Here is a 22,622-nt window from a genome sequence, read left to right on the forward strand (position 1 = left end):
TTGGGGGGAAAAAAGTGAAGTTTAAGTATATTTTGGTAAAATGTTCACAGTTGGCTGTTTCAGGATTAAAAATGGTTGCGGTTTCAATTACAAGATTCTATTATTACAACTAACTTTAATAGTGCAATATGTCATTTTTTTCCGTTAAAGGGGTGATCCATACATGCCAACCATTACACTATTGGCATCAACATTATGCTTTCTTTCACCAAATTATGTGTTACACACATACACACAGATGTATATGGATTATGCTTTTGTGGTACATTATTTATGGCCCAAGGTGGCTGAATAGTCTACGGCTCTTTCATTTACAGATCACTGATATCTCACTTTTTTCCGCTTGTGTTTTAATCTTGGCTCAACCAACATGGGTATGTGAAAAAGCTTGCCAAATTCTTCCTTTGTGACAATTATTCCTTGGGTCTTCTCATATTCTTCTTCCACCAAATATACTGGTTGCAATGTATTTTGTGTATTGTGATCATGCCGTGATCATGCAGTGTATCTTGCCTTATCATGTGCTGAAAAATGGCATTAAACCCTACAAAACCACATTGTATCAATAGTTTTCAGATAATTTGTAACATTTATTACAACTAAAATTTAATTTGGGAGTTCTGGATTTGCTGGGTAGTGGTTGTACTCACAAGCTGTTTTGACTGAGTATTATCAAAGAGACAAATTCTACTCCCAAACTCTTGTTTCATGCTATATGGATTGAACTAGATGCTGCCAAACAATTTTCGTATCGGTGTAAATAGTGGCTGATTTGAATTATCTCTTCATGGTTATACTGATAGGTACTAAACAAATCTTGGCTGTTGAGCATTACCAAAGAAAATGAATACTCACAGTGATCTCTTTAAGTGCACAGAGAAAATTTTCTTTTATAAATATTGCATGGACCTCATTTCCATGAATCATTTATATTGACCATAGTTCCTTACAATGATCTGCCAATCTTTTAGTATATATTCACTTATAAGTTGAAAACAAACTTGAAAACATTGTTGACCCAGATCTGCTGACATATATAATGCTTTGGTCGGTCAGGGTCTGTGTTGTTTGTTCAACTGAATACTCCTCGAAAATTGCATAGACCCATATCTGCCAGTGCATGGTACTTCTTACAGCCTATATTAAGAATAGTTTTTCATACTCTCCTGTCATCACAGGAAATTCAAGACATAACAAACATCAACATTGCCAGTATTATGCCTTCCTTGGGTTGATAAAATATGGTAGTTCAGACAAAATATGTTATCTGTTATTGTTCAGTGTCAGAATAAAAAGGACAAACAAGCACATTTTAGTGAACGATTCCTATGGTGTTTCATAGTACTGTAGAAAAGAGGCTGGTTAATACTAATGATGTAGTGAATTAAATGTAAAGGAATAATCAGTATAGGAAAATAAGCAGCTGTTTTGTTGTTCAATTTTAGTTAATTTATTTCAAGAATATGAGCATTATTAGTGATTATGTGGTATATTTGATGTGAGTGGTGCATGTGGATAGGTGGCAGATTTAAAGAAGAATGTGATTGGTACCTTTACACCCCTGTCCAGAAAACATGTTGAACTCTCTCTTCCTGTGAACGTTTATGTGCCTTTTCACAGTCTCAGCTTAGAAGTTGTGTGTAAAGAGATGTTTGGTGGGCAGTTTTTGGTCCATGTTGAGGTCCACTATGTTTGAATGTTGAATAGAGTAGATGAACTGCTCTTTGAAGGAGGTAGTTGCATGCAACATTTAGTTGAAACACAATAGAAAAATAAGTAAGCTCTTGTGTTGAAAGGATTAATTATCCTCAGCCCACAGTGAGGGAGCTTGATTGGAAGAGCAGTTTTCTTATAATCCCTGTGTCACAAGTTTGATACCCACCAAAGCCAGACAGGGTTGACTGCCTTTGGATGTCATCGGAAAAGTCACTTAGCACCCATTTCCATGGTATGTCATAGCCAATAATGTATTGAAGTTGGCATTAAAAAATATATACAAGCATCCCACAATGAAGTCAGCTTGTTGGGTTGTATCAGTAAAGAATGTATTTTATGTTTAATCAGGTCAGTCATCTGGCAGAAGACAGGAGTTACCTGAACATCCAGCTAGGCACACTGTCCCGAGGATTGAGGGAAAAAGAGCAGGAGTATACCCATCTACAAAAACAGTACAGACTCCTACATCACACTCTTATTGCCCAGCAAACAATGGTATACATCTTGTATCTAGACCCATATGCTTTAAACCTTTGATCACAGAATATGAACTTATGCTTAAAACTGTTTTAAATTTGGACATAATCTTCATAATTAAAATTCAGCTAATAACAAGAACAACAAAAGTGGAAAAAAAGAATTAGAAGAGTTATATGATTTTAACATTATTCTAAGTAAAGCTACATAATAATGCATCTTAAGTCTTTGAACAAGAGTTCACTTTTTTGCTCATAAAAATAATGTTTAAAATACATGCATTTTTATATGTCTAGTACATATAAAAAACATAGAGACAGTGAAAAGTGTATAATCTATTTGTTTCACCTTAGGTTAAGGTGCTGATAGTTTCTTCAGTTGAAACCCTCATTGTTAACAAATGGTATATAGATAATGAAGATGTTACATGTCAATCCTAAATTTACCATGCCATTACATGTGCACCGAGACAACCTGTACATATGATAGGCTGGTAGCTACCCAGCCAGTACATGTACATCCAGATCACTTGTATGTGAAGCTGTAGGCTATCCTGTTGCATATGTATCTAGACCACCTGTGCATGTAGCTGAAGCACTTCACAGGCTGCGTGTTTTCTCCATTGTTTAGCACTATTTTTGAAGCAGACAAACATATAGAAAAGGTGTTGTTTTATGAGTGAATATTGACTGAATGAACTGTCACTAACTTAGATCAGTAATGGATTAACAGTGAACATTGACTGAAGTACGGAAGAACACAGATGTCCTATTTTTTAATAATTATTTGAAAATTTGAACCATTCAAATGCCTAATAAGATTAGATGTCAAGAATCTTGACAAACTCAGTATAACATTTCTGTAGGATGTCTTTTTCATGTGACAGGGTTGAATCCAAAATTACAGTGAGGTGACATTTTGTGTACAAAATGCTATTTTAATTGTCTTGCATTCATTGTTTTCCTCCATTGGATCCAGACATACATATAGAGCTTTCAGTCTTTCATGTTACATGGCTGTTTCAAACATCAGTAATGGATCCCATTTGCTATGTTATAGCAAGGGACAGCTGTACATAGTTCTTTGAATTCTCTTTTCTTTAGTTAATGGAGTCGGAAAAGAAAACAGTTTCAAAGGCTTTCAAAAAATCAGCTTCTCCCACACTGGAGGGAACATTAGAAACCATGTCAAGGTCATCCTCAAGATCATCCACATTCACCACAGATACTTCAATTCAGGAGGTCAAAGAGGAAGTTATGACAAGGTAGGCAGCTGTAGAGATAGCTCTTCAATACAGAGCAATCTAGCATCAGGCTATTGATCTGCCCAAGAGACAGATACATTGAATTTTATAGAGGCATATGTTCTGATGCCATTCATGTGCAATCAAGAAATATGAACCTTTGGGTTGGATAGCAGTGATGGAACTTTGTAATATTTTTTTCTTCAAATTAGAGAGTGGAACACACTTGTTATAAGTTTTTTTTTCATTATAACACCATTCCTTATATAGGGCAGGCATGGGAATGGATACCATTTCATTCTGCAATAGAAAAACGTGTATTTATTTGTGTGCCATAGTATAAGGCAGTCTCACTAAGATGGCATACTCCATGGACAGTTCTAATGAGGGAGTACTCTGTATATGTGAGTGCACTGTCCCTGGATCATACATGAGGATGCATGTTAATAAAGAATAAATTGTATCTTGGGGAAAGAATATTATCCACAGGTTAGAGAATCTTCAGATCATTTCCTACTGAGACTTTAAGCAGGGTCTATGGCTTGTTGCAGTAATCACCTTGTTGAAAGCTATGTGTATGAATAGGGGACCTCAGGTGGCTGAGTGGTCTAAATCACTCACCTTTACCGATAAATGCCAACACACCTGTGTCCACATGGGTTGGAGTCTCAGACTGTGCCAATGTGGGTATGTAAAAAAGCTGACAGTAGTTTTCTGAGGGTTGGCGGTTCTTACCCGAGTTTGGGTTCTTCCTCCACTAGTTATACTGGCCACCATGTATCTTATGTTGAAAAATAGTGTTAAACCAAAAATTAACAACAAAGCGCGTGTTTGAATGGTTTTCTGTGGCATTAATAAGGATGTGCACAAGCATTAACTTGAAATTATTTTGGCTTGGGTTTAATGTTTTTGCTGCATTTTGTGATGCAGTTTATGGCCACACTGTCAATAGTATTCAGTTTATATTGTGACCTCTAGTTATTGGTTTTTACATTTGAAAGAATGTTGTCATTAATCCAATTGATCTTTTTGGTGCTTTTAGCTGTTTGCAGCATCTGTCAATCAGCTATGGAATAAAAAAAGTTTTCAGTGGATTATTGACTATCTGTTGCCATCAGGGTGTGAATCATTACGTAATTACATCTGGACTGGAAGTGTTAAGATAAGTGTTAGTATGTCACCTATGTAGTTTTCAATATACATTAACTTGATCAGGTTAGATTTTGCAGGTTTGATGTGTGCCCTTGCCTCATAAGCAATATTCAAATATTGCACTGACAATTTTAATACACAAAATAGACCTTATTATTATATACTTATATGTGAAATATAATGACTTATTGGCAGCTAATTTTCATTTTGTTTTCATTCCTATATTTTCACATGTGAAAAATATATCCTTATGTGAAAATATAAGATTTCCCATGATGCCATTTGATGCTTGATTGTGTGTGCCTACAAAAGTTGTACCTGCAACAACAAAAAAGAAAGGTACCTTGTGAGCTAGAATAGAAACTGCCTTACATTTCAGACATGGAAATTATCTTTGAGAATGAAATTTGACCAGATGCCATTAGCGTCTCGCTGAAGTTGTATCCCTTTACTTCCCTTACAACAACAACAAAACCTGTTGTGATACATTGCTGAATTGGACTTGCATTATTTTCACATAGGGGTCAAATAGTTTACAACATGACAAAAATGTAATTCACTGTGACAGATTATGTCAATGCAATACTACTGCTTTCTTAAGTCACATATTTATATGATCAGGATATGAGAGAGAAGTGAATTTATGACAAGGGGGTGAGTGTGCATATTTTGCCAAAGAGTGTGAGTAATCTTTTGAAACTTGATTAAAAAGCAAGTTTGGTATATAATAAAAAGAACATTTTCTTTTCCTACATTAATACCATATATATTTCATCTTGTGGTAACAAAAACTATATATTTTAACCCCGTTGGCTTCAGCAGTCATTAAAATATAATATTTTGTTACCGCATAATGAAATATATCCGGTATTAACCTAGGAAAAGAAAATAATCTCTGTGTATATTGATACTTAGGTTACAATAATTCTCACGATCACTATTTGGTAATAAGGATGCCTTCAAGACTAATTATTATGATTTGTTAGCTTCTTGTACTGATAGAATTGACCTATTGGCACTTGTCAATCATGCTGATCAATTAACCTATCAGCAAGCATAAATTAGACATACCTCCAGGCATTGCATTCATCTTCCATTTTCCTCTGACAAGCTGCTTGTGGCAATAATGAATTGATTATGATAAGTATTTATAAATTTTGCAATGATTTGTTGATTTCTCCATCGATAAGGGTGAAAAGAAGTCAGTGAGAGCTTTGTAATTCTGACAGTCGATACCCAGATCATCTAAATGGAGGAATTAGATTTATTCCTTTACCGAAATATAGACAAAACTTTTGATGGATAAAGACATTTTTTTTGCAGTTGTGTGTGCGATCAGCTGAATATGGAAACAATTGATGTCAATTACAAAATGTTTGTTTGAATAAATGTATGTAGAAAGCATGTCCCATTGATGGCTTGAAGAAATAAAAAAGAAATTGAAACTGAACAATATCTGTAAAAATAAATGTTTCTGGAATATGGATGGAGAACCCCCTAACTTTCGGGATTTGATGCATATTATTTTTCTTGTATAGGAAGGACTGAACCCTAGACTGTTATTTTCAAGTTTGAAAATTTACATTTTAATGTTTGATTTTCCCAAAAATAATAATTTATTGTCTCAATCTTTCAGACTCTTGAATGACTCTTTACTTTCTCATTGGCTGAAGGAGGGGTGGGGATACAAAACATGTAATAATAAAGAAATACCTAAACAGTGGTTTCAGATACATATCATCTGATATATTAAGCATGCATTTACTTGTCTACATCAACAGACATCAGTGATCAAAAATCTGTCTGACAAACACAGTAGAAATTTAAAATTATTATGTATAACAGTATACTTCTAAACAGTAATTAATTACGATTTTGTTATGAATTTTTAATTCGTTTATTTCCAAGGCATCATAAACATGAGCCAGATAAAATATAAAGGATAAGATTATATACTAAATACATTTAACATCTTTTGCAGCAAATTTCCATTTACATGAATACATTCTCAAGCAGCTTTGAAATTGATTTTTATTATTCACTGAAATAAAACACTTAGGTTATTACTATACAAACTTGAACTACAGATATAAATATTGTCAACTGCAGTATAATTTATGCAACTTTGTAATTTTACATTTTTAAGAGTAATACAAATTATTTTTAATAAACATCTCACTTAAGCTGAAACGTATTTATTTGCCAAATACTGCATGTTTGTTGGAGGTTAACATGTGGTCAAGTAACGTGATTTGGTAATCGGAGCAATCTATCATCTCGCTTAAGGTCAATTGATCCCCTAAAATGATGTAATTCTGAATCTGATTTTGCTGTGACAGGTATGATGTGGAGGAGGAGGAGGATGGTGGCCAACAGGCTTTGCAGCAAGAGATGAAGAATTCAGCAAGGAGACTAGGCTCAGAGCAGGATAGCCAGGAGGTACTCCTCCCTTTTTCTCTTCCTCGGTTTCTGTCTCTTACATATCTTAGATGATAATAATTTGACTGATTCAAGACTAAAAATTCAGAACAGTACATAGTATTCTGACATCACTGATACTGTGCAAAAATATGGAGCAGAAATATATATATATATATATATATATATATATATATATATATATATATATATATATATATATATATATATATATATATATATATATATTATACTTCTCAAAATTTGGTAATTCTACCTTTATTCTTCGCAAAGTTTTTAGACATCAAAGTTTTAGAATTTATATATCAAAATTGAGATAATGTAGTAATAACTTAGCAATAAAAAAAATGGATCTCCTTGAATAAAAAGTTTTTTGTAAGTATAACCATGTTACTTTTTTTAAAAAAATTGGTGTTTTACTTTTATTGAAAACTTGGCTCAAAACTAATTGTTTTGAAAAGTAGAAGAGAAGACATTCTTCCCAACCTATTGATTTGAAGAAAAAAAAACACAAAAGGTATAAACTCCAAACTATTCATTTGATAAAATACCTCTGAAGACATTTAGTCCAACCTATTTGTGGGATAAAGAGCTTCATAAATATAGTCCACCCAATTGACTTGAAGCTCCTGAACCTATTAATTTGAAGGACCTCAAGGAATATAGTTCAACCTATTGATTTGATAAAGGACCTCAGAAGGATTATAGTCCAAATAATTGATTTGATATAGGACCTCAGAGAGGCATATAGTCCAACCTATTGGTTTGATAAATGACCTCAGAAGGGATGTAGTCCAACCTATTGACTTGTTAAATGATATCAGAAGGCATATAGTCCATCCTGTTGATTTGCTAAAAGACCAAGAAGTCGTGCAGTCCAACTTATTTACTTGATAAAAGATCATCTGGAGGCATTCAGAAAAGGGAAAGTCTGAAACTTGGTCTTTGTTTTGAAAATATACATTGTATTAATGTGTGGATTGTATTCTGTATTGTGTATAACTTAAGTAATAACTTCTTGATGATGTGACTTCTTTCACTGTAATTTATACTTTTAATGAACTCGTATTTCTTTATTAGTTCCTGATGCATATAGAGTCTTCAGAAGATGAAGATTTGGAAGCCAGAAGAATCAGAGCAATGAGCCCCATGCTTAGTAAGTTTTGCAGACCACATTTGATGTCACCGATAGCACAAACATAGCCCAGATCTAACTTTATATAATGTATAAAGAGTAAGGACAAAGCTTGATGTATTTAGTAGCACAGACAGAATTTTGCCTAGGGATGAGTGCCTGTTTTTTGGGCTCATCATACATAAATGCATGCTCACATAAACAATTTTGTATCTCCATAGATTGAAAGTTGAAATTTTCGGAAAACTATATTTCCATTCAGGACAGCTTGGTTGCATAATTACTTAAGTTTGATGTGGGTTTTTTGACTACCCTGCATCAGTAGATGGTGAGATGTATATGTAATTTTTCCACAACCATTGGCATCCAAAGTGTGTTGATCCATTTTGATTTTGTGTTAAAGAATTTAACATTAATAACACAGTGAGGCGAGACATAATATACTGCAGGATAGAAGTTCTGTTGTACTCTACAAATTACAGGTATCTATTCAAATAAGTTTTGTCAGATTTGTCTTTATGAGTTACAAGAAGCTATTGGGATTCATTTTGTATCTAATAATGTTTATACCTGGTAGTAGTTATTACAACATTTTCTGATTTAGAGATGAATATCTGTGCTTGTTCCATTGCTCACAAGTTCTTGTGAATACATATAGTCTCACACTTTTTTTATAGATTGCCATCAAACTTAGTGATTATGGTCATCACCTAAAGATGCACATATTGACAAATCACTTTGCTCCTGCAATTTATAAAAGTTGTTGCCCTTTGTCTTGTAGCTGAATATGTATATAATCAAAATTAGGTACCTATTTGTTTAACATTACAAACTCTGATTAAAATTAGTAAATGGAACCTTTATATCACTCATTTCATCATTTAGAATGGTACTTTCTGTGCAGATGTTTGGAATCCACATTTATGAAATGTACACATTTCAATAAAAATAATCCTATATTTTGTTAGATCTTCATTAGTAACAATATCTTCTCAATAAATGATAATATGATGAAATATTGATAAATTAACATGTTGGGAAATGTCCCTGTGGCAACACTGTAAGAAATAAATACTGATTAAAGAAGTTGTCAGCTGAAATTTTTCAGTTTTAATTTTAGTTTTTGATTTGCTTTCATTGTAATCATGACAAAAATAGTTAGTCTGTCACTGTTATGCCTGTGAGTGCTTTATGAGAATGCAATTAAATGCTTACTCAGTGATTTAGTTGGATTTTTTGACAGTCTTAAGAGAACTTAATGAACCTTTGGCATGGAGACTTAATCAAATGATTAATTATCTCAGCTGTTTATAATACATGAAAGATGCTGACATTCCATCAATATCAGTTTGTATGTTGGCATAATTTCTTGTTAAAATCAAATAGAGTAGACAACTTCTTAGTTTTATGCATTTGGCTGTTTATGAGTGTAATTCTAACCATTTATCTGTAGTTTGTTAGTGTTTGCTTACAATGTTTACACATGTCCTGACCTTCGATGGTAACAACTCCAGATTTACTGAGGTATGAAATTATGAGCACTGCACGTCAACTTAATCTATACTGAGAGTCTCTCGTCATTTTATTGACATGTCCCATCTAATATCATAAACCAAAATTTTAATCTCCTTTGTTCTCACACACCCTCACCTATGCTGTTGTTTATGAACCCTGTTGCTTGCAGGTTTTCAAGTGAGTGGTGTACTGAAAAGTATTTGTTTTCCTGAGTATTAGTTTGAATGGTTTTGCACAAATTGACATTTTCATTATTACTTAAGTAGGTCTCCAATAGAAAGGCTGCTTCAGATAGGCCAGTATATTAAAAGATGAATATTGGATACCAGTGTTTCTTTAGTTAAAATAGTGATTTTGGTCTGCGATTCCAAAATTGATCATCTGGAAGAATAAAGCATTTTCTCACCATGCTTTGTCTCTGTTCATGCCTGGTACTGAGTGTCTAAAATTTCAAGTTAGTACTTGTGTCTATTGTGACCAGTCATGTTAGCCCATTGTTTCATAATTTCTGTCAGCACTCTTCTTGGAACCAGTTTTGATAGTTGGATCAAATTTGGTATGATATTGTCATGGGCAATGAGTAATATCCTGGATGTAGTCCAAGGGGTGGGTTAGAAGGTGTGGGAGATGCCAAATGTTAGCTGGGTGGGGTGGTGGGAAAGTGCCAAATATTAAATGTACATTACATTTTGTAGATTAAGTATGCCAGCAGTTTATCAAAAGACAACACTGATTCTGTTCATGGTTTTTGACAAAATTTTAAAGAAAATCTTAATTTTTCCCAATTTTTAACACTGTTGCAGATGAAGACATTTTCATTTCTAGATTGCCAATTTTTACATAGTTGCAGATGAAGATATTTCCAGCTGTACATTGCTAGCTTTTACATTGTTGCAAATGAAGACATTTCCAGCTGTACACTGCATATTACATTTACTTCATTTCTTTCCACAGGTCGTCAAGATTTTGGATATATTGACCGTATTAACCAGTGGATGAAAATCAAAAAGTAATTATTAAAATTTTTATATAAACTTTATTCCTAAATGATACACGACCTCAAAAAATGAAATAAAATAGTGTTTGTTTAATATAACTCTACCATGAAGTTGATCATGCTTCCACCATCATTGTTGTGAGCATATAAAAACAAATATTGTTTGTTTTAAGAGGAGTCTATTTGCATATGATTACATTCAGCAAAAAGCAACTACATTAAAACTGATACCGGTCAAGTAGTAAAAAGATTTTGTTTGGTCTGTTTCTTGAGCATTATTGCAGAGTAATCTTTTAAATTTGAGTTCCACTCAAAATTCATCATTATGATTGTTTATGAGAGCCAAGTTTCCAAACATTTTACTTCCACTTTAGGGCTTTTAATACTTTCATATGAGCATTGATATTATTGTCCATGTGGCAATAATTAAAAAATAGACTTGGTCTCTTGATATTATCTGGTAACTACATGATTGTTGGTATCGTCTTGTTTTATTGACAATTCCAATGTGAAAATAACAGCTGCTGAATGTGAATCAACAGCACTGTGATATTTCTTTATTCATGTTGATAGGTCTTATCAACACTATCATCATCATTGTCATTATTATTATTATTATTATTATTCCCATGCTTTAGTCAAAAATGGTACATACAGCTGCCTTGCTTGGCGCTCAGCATTATGAGGTTAGTATTAGGACTGGTTGGCCTGGTGTCAGGATAATGTGACTGGGTGGGACATCATGCTACATGTCTGCGGCATGATGCCCCAGTGCTCGACATCACTATAAACTGCCACACTGCAGACATCTTAGCGATATGACTGAAAAATTGTTAAAGCTACGTTAAAAGTCCAAATCACATCACACATCACATCTCATACTTTAGTAATGGATATTGCATTATCATCCATATATCCACTTGTCCATTACAACATCTCTTCCTAAGGCACTGGGTAGAAATTCATTAAACTTCCTTGTTATTAAAGGGTAATTGTTCCTTTTACCACCAGTTGAGTACTTCAGAGGGGTGTTGCAGGGGGTGGAAGATCAAATACACCAAACTTTTATATATCTGGGATATGTGTCTTATATTTGATTGAGTTTTTTTATTATGTCCCCTGGGCCACTGCATGGTGGTGTTGGGTGTATGGAGGGTGTGGGTCACTGCATGGTGGTGTTGAGTGTATATAGGGGTGGGTGGAGATCATAATATGCTATAACAACATGAGAATTTGAGATAAGTTTGCTCCAGTTATTAGTATTGTTCAGCCTACCTTGGCAGAAATTTGATATAGCAATTACTTTGGTATGTCTGTCTGTCCACAACATAAGTTTGAAGTTTTTGTGTTGTCAGTTTCTCAAATTTAGCTTAAGTTGAAGGGCAGGCTTAACATGCAGGTTATGCCAACCATAATCTTATTATAATTTTTTTTAAGCCTATTGGTTCATCAATATAATAAAGACTTTTTTCTGTTGTGTTGCAAATGTGTATAATCAGTGTTGAAACTTTATTAACAAAATATTGACTTTATTATTAATTTTCATCACTGCTATGTTGTTACTAATATCCAAAGTTGATCAGGAACATCCAGCAGTTTTGAAGAAAAAGAAATGGCATGCTTGGCAAAAGAAAATTTAGGAGCCTGTGTAGTTATTTGCAGATTTTTGCCCAAAAGTTGTTAACATTTATTAGTGAAACATTTTTGAGGGTGTATAAATAATGTAATGAATTAAATGTCATATCAAGGGAACATGCAGGACATGTATAATTTAGCAAGAAATTAAACTTGTTAACTTGTTAAAGAAAAGCAACATTTCATAGAAAGAGGAGGTTATGAAAAGAAATAATTGTAAATAATGGGTAGTGACTAAAGTTGGAAAAGAGCCATATCCAGTGCAGACAATATATAATGCTGCCAGTTTTGGTCATCTAGGTGATCCAATATTTTGTTATTCCTGAGGGCAAAACCTGGAGTCTACTTGGAAAATTGTAATGCCAATTTAGTTGTTGTTATTTTTATTATTGTTATTTATCAGCCTTTATTGAACTTTTTACAGGGCTCCACCAAAGGAATAATTTATATACCCAGCAATGGATCTTCGTCTATGATGGTATGTATAAAAAAAAAAATGTTGAAGCTAAAATTAGTTGAAAAGGATCTGCTTTCATATAACTCAAAACTTATCCAAGTGATTTGCATGTGAATGTAAAAGCTAGCACTACAGAAACAATTGTCATGAAACGTTGTATACCTGGTGTGATCTTTGTAGGCAAAATAAACATTAAGATATAAAAAGGATAAAATATATTTCATTGGACCAGTGAGTCAAACTATCTCTGTCATGAGTCATACAGATCAGACATTATACAGCATTAAAATGTTTTCCAAAGCACCAGTAGACTGAGCTGCATAGTTCCGAGTGATGTTAACTTCCTCCAGTAAATGTTTCTACTTTGCACTGAATGATAAATGTTGTTGTAATGCAACACAGCATGAATTAATTTATGTTTACCAAAAGAAAGAATTTTGATAAGAACATAAAAACTCACTTTGCAGTCTTGAGTTTTAGTGCATTTGGCCCCAATTTCACCAGCATTTTTGTCAAAGTTTAGCTTGACTTGAGACCTTTGATATGGCACTTTTAAGTCAGACCTACATTTTTAAATATCTGGACTTCTGTTGATGAAGTCCTGACCTAGTGACACAGAATTGCACTATTAAACCAGCTGAGACCATTCTGTTTGTATAAGAACAATTTTTTGTTAATTAGCCAGTGTACTCTTTGCACCCTCTGATATCATTCCAGATAAATCAGAATGGTAGTGACTGACTTTCCATACTGTGTATTATTGCCTTTGTATTGAATTATATACTTGAGGTAAATACTGTCCATTCCATATAGGGAGCTCTAGTGGCTCATTTGGACTTGTAATCTAAAGGTACTAAGTTTGATACCTGTCCAGGTCAGTCTGGATTGGCTGCCGTGGTCTGTGGGAAATGCAGTCTCCCATTTTTTTAGCCAGTAAAGTGCTAAAAGTGTCATTAAAACTAATCATTCTACTGACTTACCAGGATATTGTAATTCGGAGGACAGGGATGTTATTTTGCAGTAATTGGGATTCATTGTAAACAGGGTAGGTTCTTGTGTGTGTGTGTGATGTCAGTCAGAAAATACATTGAATCAATTTTCTTTAAACAAAATACAAATAGTGAATATTAGTGACATCAGTGAGCTTGATCTTTCAGAATCACTGTGCGAGTCAAAGTTTTTGAGTTTAATTTTTCCATTTCCTGATTGGCCATTTAATACTGAACAAAAAACTTGGATTGAGATATTTTATTCTTTGGTTTATTTAGCTCCATAGATTTACTTGCAGAACAATGTGATGCTAATGTCTTTTGCAAGAGGAAGACAGGTCAAATTGTTTGACATTCATTTACGGTAGATGCCCTTTCTTTGTTTTCACATTATCAGGGAAAGGGAATTTTTTATAACTTATTTAGAGACCAGCAGAGAAGAAATTCTTTTCATCATAATCTACTTTTCCGACTAAATGATTCTCACTAACCAGAGAAAGAGAAGGAAAAAATTATGTTGTTCATACTAAGCTGGTTTTCATTAGTAAAAGTTGTTTTTTAAGTCAGTTTGATTGTATTAGTGGATACAGATACACAAAATAATTTTACTTCACTGTAGTCTTGTTGATTTTATCTGGACTTTCTAAGTGTTGTGATTGTACTCTTATTTATTTACAATAAGATCAGAGGTTAAATTAACTTATTTGCAATCTCAGCTTTCTTTTTTATGTATGGAAATGCATTTTTGGGGTTGATTTTATATACATATTCTCATCTCACTCTGTCTGAAATAGTTATGTGCTATGAAATGCAGTTTTCAAGAATATAATTTCTCTCCTCCTCCTCCCATTATATTACATACATTCTTTGTTCTAAGTGGACAGTTTAAACAAATGATGTTCTCTTTTCAGTTGTAATGCCATCAGGATGGTGAGGGTATGGCAAGGCGTATCTGAGGATACTTCACCCTTCCACACAACTTTTATTATTGTTTGTTTCATCAACCTCATCTGAGATCTGAAGACACATGACAGTCATTGCCTGCTTCAATAACCTCATCTTAAATTTGACTTAGATTGGAGTTTGCCTGCCTAGTATTATCTCAAAATGGTTTCTGAAATGTCTATTGATATATTTGCTTCCAAGTGACAGTACAGTCTTGGTATGTTGGTACATATGTTTTACAATGTGAATTGAGTACTGGAGTGACTTAGTGGTTAAGACATTGGACTTTTGACCAGGAAGGTTGCAGGTTTGATTCCTACTATCAGATCTGCACAGATTGGCTCCTTTTTTGTCCATGGACAAGGCATATTATTTTGCTTTACAAGACATCACCTTCAAAATGTTGCTGTGCTATAAACAGCTCAGAGTAGATAATATTAATCACAAGTTGAGAATTGTTGCAGAGAAAGGCCTTTTTTGCATTCTGTTTCATATTTTCATTCATTTATTTGTTATTAATGACCTTAAACATTGACTCATCTCATGTTTGCTTAATTATTATATTTTACATTGATTAATATATCAGTTATATATTGATTTGTATATATGGAAAGAGGAAGCTTGTAAATAACTATTCCAACTCAATATTAATTACCATAGTTTGTTTATATTGATAAAAGATAATTAGAATTGTACAGTTGGGTCACTCATGCAGAGCTATGCAAGTATTTTAAATTATATAATGCTTATATTAAGTACATGCTGTTTAGATACATGTCTACAGATCTGTTATTTTGTTGTTTACATGTAAATGAATAGTTATGGTATAAATTATTGGTGGTATTGATGTATAGAGTAACAATTTTGTGAAGAAATTTAATTTATGAATGTGCTGACCTATTACAATTTTTTCACCCAGGTGTTCAATGAGATGTTTGTTTCTTTTTTGGTGTATGTATGTAGTCAAATGTTCATTTCATTGTGTGAAATGTACTGGCATGGAAGGTTTTTTTTTTGGTGTTTTTTTTTCTTCTTTCTTGCAACATGTACATAAATGCATACATGTTACATTTATAAGTCATTTGTACTAGTGCAAAATGCATTTGTATACATGAATCTATCTGTGCCAAGTATGGCTGGTAAGTATATTTTTACCTAGTAAGGACATATAAACTTGACAAGTAAATAGTTGCCATAGCACTACCTTGAAGAATACTGGATTATTTGAGTATCTGGAGGAATGGTGCAGTGTCCATTTTTGGACTTATTACCTAGATGTTGCATGCAAATATAGGTTGCAGGCATGGTTTTCAGTGATGCTTGGAAACATTGAATATGAACGCCTTTATTTCACTAGTTTAACACTTTTGCATATATTAACTGTTTAATAGTTACCATGGTGTCCAACTGCAAACAATATACATCTTGTTCTCACATCACTTATTGTGCTGGCAGATCAGGGTCTATGTTGTTTATTCTATTGATTATTCCTAACAAAATGCAAAAACCTAGATCTGCAAGTGCATAATGTGTCATCAGATCTGGGTTTGTGTCATTTGCATTTAGACTCAACATGTAAGCAAGTATATATGGTACATACTTGTACACCCTAAAGCCAGGTGTAATTACATGTATACATGGTGATGTATATTCCTACAGTAATCATCTTTCATTGAGGATTGTTTAGTTGCAGTAGGTTTGTAAGCTAACTATTAATCTTGTTTCAAGACAAACCAATTTAGTTTTAATGTAATATGGGGACCTTTTGTTTACTGCATTTATAGTTTTTCTTTAAAAAAACAACAGACATGCGCTAATTATTTTTATACAAATAATTGCATCTGTGATATTTAATAAATCAACCAGAATATAAGAAAATAACTAATTATCAGTGCAGGTAGGTAATGTTATTTTTTACTTACTCTGTACATTTACGTTGCAGTTGTTGTGATGAAAGAGCATGTGAAACAATACATTACATGCTCAGAATGCTTTTAAACTTCCAATCATCTTCCATCTTGTAAATAAAAGTTGCACATGAGTCTAAGATGTACAACATTTGTATAAATTTTTTTCTGCCAAGTATAAAATATTTTAACATTCCCTGTGTTCCACTTTGCTATGTACATGCCTTAATTGGACTGTATCTGAATAACAATCACTGTTATAATCCACAAATGTCCATGAATATGAACATTACAAAATCACAAGAATGAAATAATTGTTATGCAAAATGATAATGTGATTAAAGGAATGAATTACTAAGTGTGTGTGTGTGTGTGTGTATATATATATATATATATATATATATATATATATATATATATATATATATATATATATATAGTCATGACAGATTTTTTTAAAATAAAAAGTACTGATTATTTATGTGTACATTTATCTCACAAACTACTAAAAGAATTCTATCACAAAATATGTATTACTGCATCTATATGCATTTGCAGAAAGAACCATAGCACAAAGGGGGACAATTAGCTTGATACTGTGTCAGTTATTGTGTGTTTAGAGTATAAATGGCAGCATAAATGTCCTAAAATATACATTCCATTTATGAAATAATCTGATGCATTTTCTCACAATTTCAGTATGAGATACTACATCAGTATGATGTTATATGTTTCAAGTAAAGATCCAAGGTTTCAAAACTTTATCAGACTAGAATATTTCTCTACTCATTGTACATGGAAGTGAAAGAATTATTGCCATTTTCATTCAGACAAATTATTTTTTAACGTTTTGTCTGATATAGAAGTTTGAAATCAACATGATTTTACTCAATCATATTTAACAAAACCTTGTTCTGGACAAGAGTTTCTTGAACTGCAGTGTCACATTGGAAAGCAAAGCTTAAAGCAGAATTATAAACACTCTGTCCTACAAGTTGATACAGAAGTTACCTATTTTATCTGTATAGAACACACATGCACAAGTACAAATAGCAGCGATATATATTTTCTATTGCAAAATGTGTAAACATAAGGTCAGTATTGTTTGCATAAAATCATTAGTTGAATGAACAGTTTGGCCCAAATTGGAACGTTATACAACAAGATCAGAGTTTGTCGTATTTACAGTAGATTGAATAGCATGACCACAATTGGAACACATGTTATACAACTAAAGATCAGATTCTGCAATGTTTGTAACAGGACATAACTTTAAGTTGGTTTGATGTTATTTACTGATTCTGATGCCAGCTTAGTCTAACCCATGCTTTGCTTGCTTTTACAAGTGGGAGGGGAAAAAAAGGCAAACACTTTGTGTCTACCATAACACACACACGCATCACATCATATATATATATATATATATAGAGAGAGAGAGAGAGAGAGAGAGAGAGAGAGAGAGAGAGAGAGAATGAAAATTAACTGTGAAATTGCAAACCTTTTAATCAAATATTTCTTGTTAACATGGTATAATTTGCATGTTATCAATAATGAATATTTCAGTCACAATAGAAAAATTCACAGTGTAAAAATGTCCTATTTTTGAACATCCTACCTTGTATTGTTCGTCAACTTGACATTTCTTGTGCTTGTGCCTATACATGCATGTATATCATGTGCCTATTAAAACATTTGCATTCCTAATGTTTACTTCAGTTTGACATATGTATGACATTAGGTAATTGTACATATTTATTTAATGTATTTATCATTTAATCATGTCATGCATAGAAAAGAAATATCCATTTCTAAAGATGATGTTTCTGACATGTAATTTGTATATGACTATGACTGGCCATTTAAAAAATAAAAAATTAAAAAATTATGAAGTTATACAGGTTTGTCAGTATCTGTGCTTTTTCCAAGATACTATTATATTTTGTTTGTAAACAGGGAGGAAAAATGTAATGTCATCTTTCATGATAGCTTCCCAGTCATGCAGACAGTGTAATTAGAAGAAAATTATCAGATTTTCCTGACAGGTTGTTCTCAGTTTGACAATTTTTTCAGTCAGTATCAGTTAATAATATCCTCAGGGTACTGTATTAAGTTTTACTTTGGAAGTGAATCAGGCATTACAAACAACTCCAAAACACAATTTTATATCTACCTTAAGAGTACAGTAAAAATTTAGAGCGACCTCTGCTATGAGCGACCACCTGTCATATCCGACCACAATTGTAATGAATGGATCAATATTATTTTATAAATACTCTGTCATGAGTGATGACCTGTTGAACGTGACCAGCAACCGCGATGTCTTGGCAAAATATGCATTTTGACACTGCTATGAATGACTGCATCACAAAACAAGGATAAACGCCACCAACCTTTATTTAATCCATCTAACAATGACCGCTAATACCGTTCTTTAAAAAACAGTAGCAGGCTACTGATATCTGATATATTGTAGGTATGCTTATAGTGTTTTATAGTGTCTGTTGTAAACTAGACTAAGGTACTTGTAGCTTATTTCCTAGTCTGGTTCCCTGCTTCGTATGCTCCTTGCATTGTTCTCTGCTATTCGTATAAGGTAGAGCAATGCATGGAGCATCCAAAGCAGAGAACCAGACTAATTATTCCCACACTTAGCCTACTTCCTGGTCTTATCGTAGAATCATATTTATGATTAATACCCAGCATCCCTATGAATGACCGTATCGCAAAAACATAGACACCACTGACCTATATTTAGTCAGTTGTTAACAATGACCACTTGAGTAGTAACGATTGTTCTGATCAAATAAAAACATAAAAGGAATAAAGATTTAAAAAAAAGGATTGTGGCTATAAGTGATAGATGCTACAGTCCATGGACCAGGCTAATGTACACATCACAAATTTTCATCGTAGTGCCAGAATAAACTTAGTGGTCACGTATATTGTTTGTCTTTACTGTTAATCCAGATTTGCCTGGCAGTGAATAAGGTCATTGTCTATTAAACCAGCAAGAGAGAAGTGTTTGTGGGATTCAATTGATAGTTTTTAAGACTCATGATGTTTGTGGGTTTTTCCAATCGCAAAGCTGTCGTCTATTCAAGTTGGTGCAACTGGGTTACACCCTTTGTTTATATAGTTATTCCCTGCATGTCTTCTTTGAATGAAGCTGTTGAGTTTTGTCTCTGAGTAAATAGTTATGTTTTTGGATCAGATAATTGTTTCTTTTTATTTCATTAATTGTTAAATATGCAATACATATAAATATATTTTGCATATTTTCCTAAAGCCTAGTCAAAACCCACTGAGCACTTGTAATGTTAACACCTAGAACCTTAATAACAATTGACAAACCTTCAACTAAAAAGAGACAAATTTTAAGGCTGGAGGAAATAATTATTGTAACTGAAAGATGAAAAAGAGCAGACCACTCATAAAAAAAGCAGTTTAAACATCGGTAAAAACAAATTTAGGTTGTTATAAAGGAAAAGGAGTAAGTCAGAAACCATTTCATATGCTAATATATGTGATCTTCAAAAGTAAATGTGACTGCATGTTTAATAATAAAAGTATATCTTTATTGCTTTATAATTTTGTTTTTAGATGAATGCATACAATATTTGAAGAAGAACTATTAATAAAGAACAGAATATATGTAAAGTGATTATATATTTTTTCTTTGTAAACTTGACCTTGGAAACTGGTCTTTTTGTACAAACCTGCTATGAGAGACGACTTTTTGTTGCAGAAAGGACGGTCTCTCATAACAGGTTTTACTGTATTTATAAAGAATGAAAATTGAAAATAAAATCCACTTAATATTTTATATTGTTATATGGGCATTGTAAATATTGGATTCAAACTAACATTTGTAAAAGAGGAAGCTGCTTTAAACCATTATTAAATGAAAACTAGTAGTTATTGATTTTAGTATTTATGTGTAAATGATACTACCTTTAATACTTCATGTTCACATTTATTTAGAAAGTTTTATCCTCCTAAATTTAGGTAGAGTTCTTCATTTTCACATTTTTTTTTAGCTTTTATCCTCCTAAATTTAGGTAGAGTTCTTCATTTTCACATTTATTTCGAAGGTTTTATCCTCCTAAATTTAGGTAGAGTTCTTCATTTTCACATTTATTTAGAAAGTTTTATCCTCCTAAACTTAGGTAGAGTTCTTCATTTTCACATTTATTTAGAAGGTTTTATCCTCCTAAATTTAGGTAGAGTTCTTCATTTTCACATTTATTTAGAAGGTTTTATCCTCCTAAATTTAGGTAGAGTTCTTCATTTTCACATTTATTTAGAAGGTTTTATCCTCCTAAATTTAGGTAGAGTTCTTCATTTTCACATTTATTTAGAAAGTTTTATCCTCCTAAAGTTAGGTAGAGTTCTTCATTTTCACATTTATTTAGAAAGTTTTATCCTCCTAAATTTAGGTAGAGTTCTTCATTTTCACATTTATTTAGAAAGTTTTATCCTCCTAAAGTTAGGTAGAGTTCTTCATTTTCACATTTATTTAGAAAGTTTTATCCTCCTAAATTTAGGTAGAGTTCTTCATTTTCACATTTATTTAGAAAGTTTTATCCTCCTAAAGTTAGGTAGAGTTCTTCATTTTCTAATTTATTTAGAAGGTTTTATCCTCCTAAAGTTAGGTAGAGTTCTTCATTTTCACATTTATTTAGAAAATTTTATCCTCCTAAATTTAGGTAGAGTTCTTCATTTTCACATTTTTACAACTTGTAAAAGGCATCATATAGCCTTCATTTTGCTGAGATGCCATTAAATGCAAAGGGTTGTTCTTGTTAAACATTCCTGCAACCCAGGGAAGGCACTTTAATGTGGGGTGCTCACACATGTTTATAGCATGATGCCTCAGTGCTACACTTTAACACATTAACCCCTAGCAACGACTTTACGGAGCAGGAGGTAGTAGCCTACTGCCGAGCTCTGTAGTGTCATGGTCATGCATGATACACTAAAGTGGATGGTATTATTGAAAGGTAGATATATCTAGCTCTACAATGATACCAAATAATCTGGAATATCTAGTTGCACTACAAAATACAGATAGAAAAACCTCATTTTTTGGACCCAACTTTTTTTAACGCAAAATTCGCCTGTGGTCGGAATCCCAATTTGTGCCCGGATTTTAGACTTTTAGGTCTCAGATCTAAGGCAAACCGGTATGAACTGCAAACAGACAGATGAGCCTTTGCAAAAAAGTAGGATAAAATGGGCATTTGGAATAAAGAGTGGTCTCCATACAAAAATAATGGCTCCATTTAGCAAATAAAACAAATTAACAAAACAAGTCCAACTTTTACCCTTCTGCTCATGCGCAAGTCAAATAGCCAACGAAAAACAATGTTTCTAACACAACTAGGCAGTATGTTATTGAAAGATGACCGGGGATTTGGTGTTTTCGAGTCTATTCAGAAATAGCTTTCAAAATGTGTTTCCTACTCGATTTTCAGGCAAAAATGGCAAAAACCTCCAGGGGTTAATGTGTTAAATTGCTACACTGCAGACATCATAGCGATATGACTGAAACATTGTTAAAGCTATGTAAAAAAGCAAAATCACACACACACATTTCAATACGAACTCTATATTGTCAAAGTACCCTGTCATGTAGTTTTAAAAAACTGCCTTCCCAGGGTGCCATATATGTTTAACTGGAACAGCCCTAATATATTCATTTATACCCATGGCAATAAATGCTTAAAGATTCCATTGATGGTGTTTATATAGAATACTGTGTCATACTGAGTTTCCCATAACTACTAAAGCTTCATTGGTGTACCTGGGAAAGAAATACCATAACTTTCTTACTCCCCTGTACATCCCACTGTAAAGTTATCTGCAGTTATATATAGTGAGGATGCAGCCAGTGAACTTAGTTTTTTTTAGCCACTAAAATATATGTCATATGTAAGTTATTGCTTTATTAAGCTGTTGTAGTAACAGCTATTGCGGTTTTCCTGGGTTCTTCCTCCACCATTAATACTGGCCACC

General features: G+C 33.0%; 1 protein-coding gene across 1 annotated transcript in view; it reads left to right on the plus strand.

Annotated features, from left to right (window-relative positions):
• Positions 1-18,492, plus strand: part of LOC149789826 (uncharacterized) — a gene marked incomplete at its 5' end in the record, with an annotated part of 46,304 nt that extends 27,812 nt beyond the window's left edge. The window contains 7 exons of the mRNA XM_089973132.1: positions 2,065-2,211; positions 3,297-3,457; positions 6,928-7,027; positions 8,108-8,183; positions 10,632-10,686; positions 12,734-12,787; positions 14,667-18,492. Of these exons, the coding sequence (XP_089829258.1) occupies positions 2,065-2,211; positions 3,297-3,457; positions 6,928-7,027; positions 8,108-8,183; positions 10,632-10,686; positions 12,734-12,752 (558 nt within the window). The remainder of the gene's footprint in view (positions 1-2,064; positions 2,212-3,296; positions 3,458-6,927; positions 7,028-8,107; positions 8,184-10,631; positions 10,687-12,733; positions 12,788-14,666) is intronic.
• Positions 18,493-22,622: the final 4,130 nt, after the last annotated feature.

Source organism: Sinohyriopsis cumingii, chromosome 10, assembly GCF_028554795.1.
Source record: "Sinohyriopsis cumingii isolate HCF-2022 chromosome 10, ASM2855479v2, whole genome shotgun sequence".
Taxonomy (NCBI): Eukaryota; Metazoa; Mollusca; class Bivalvia; order Unionida; family Unionidae; genus Sinohyriopsis; species Sinohyriopsis cumingii.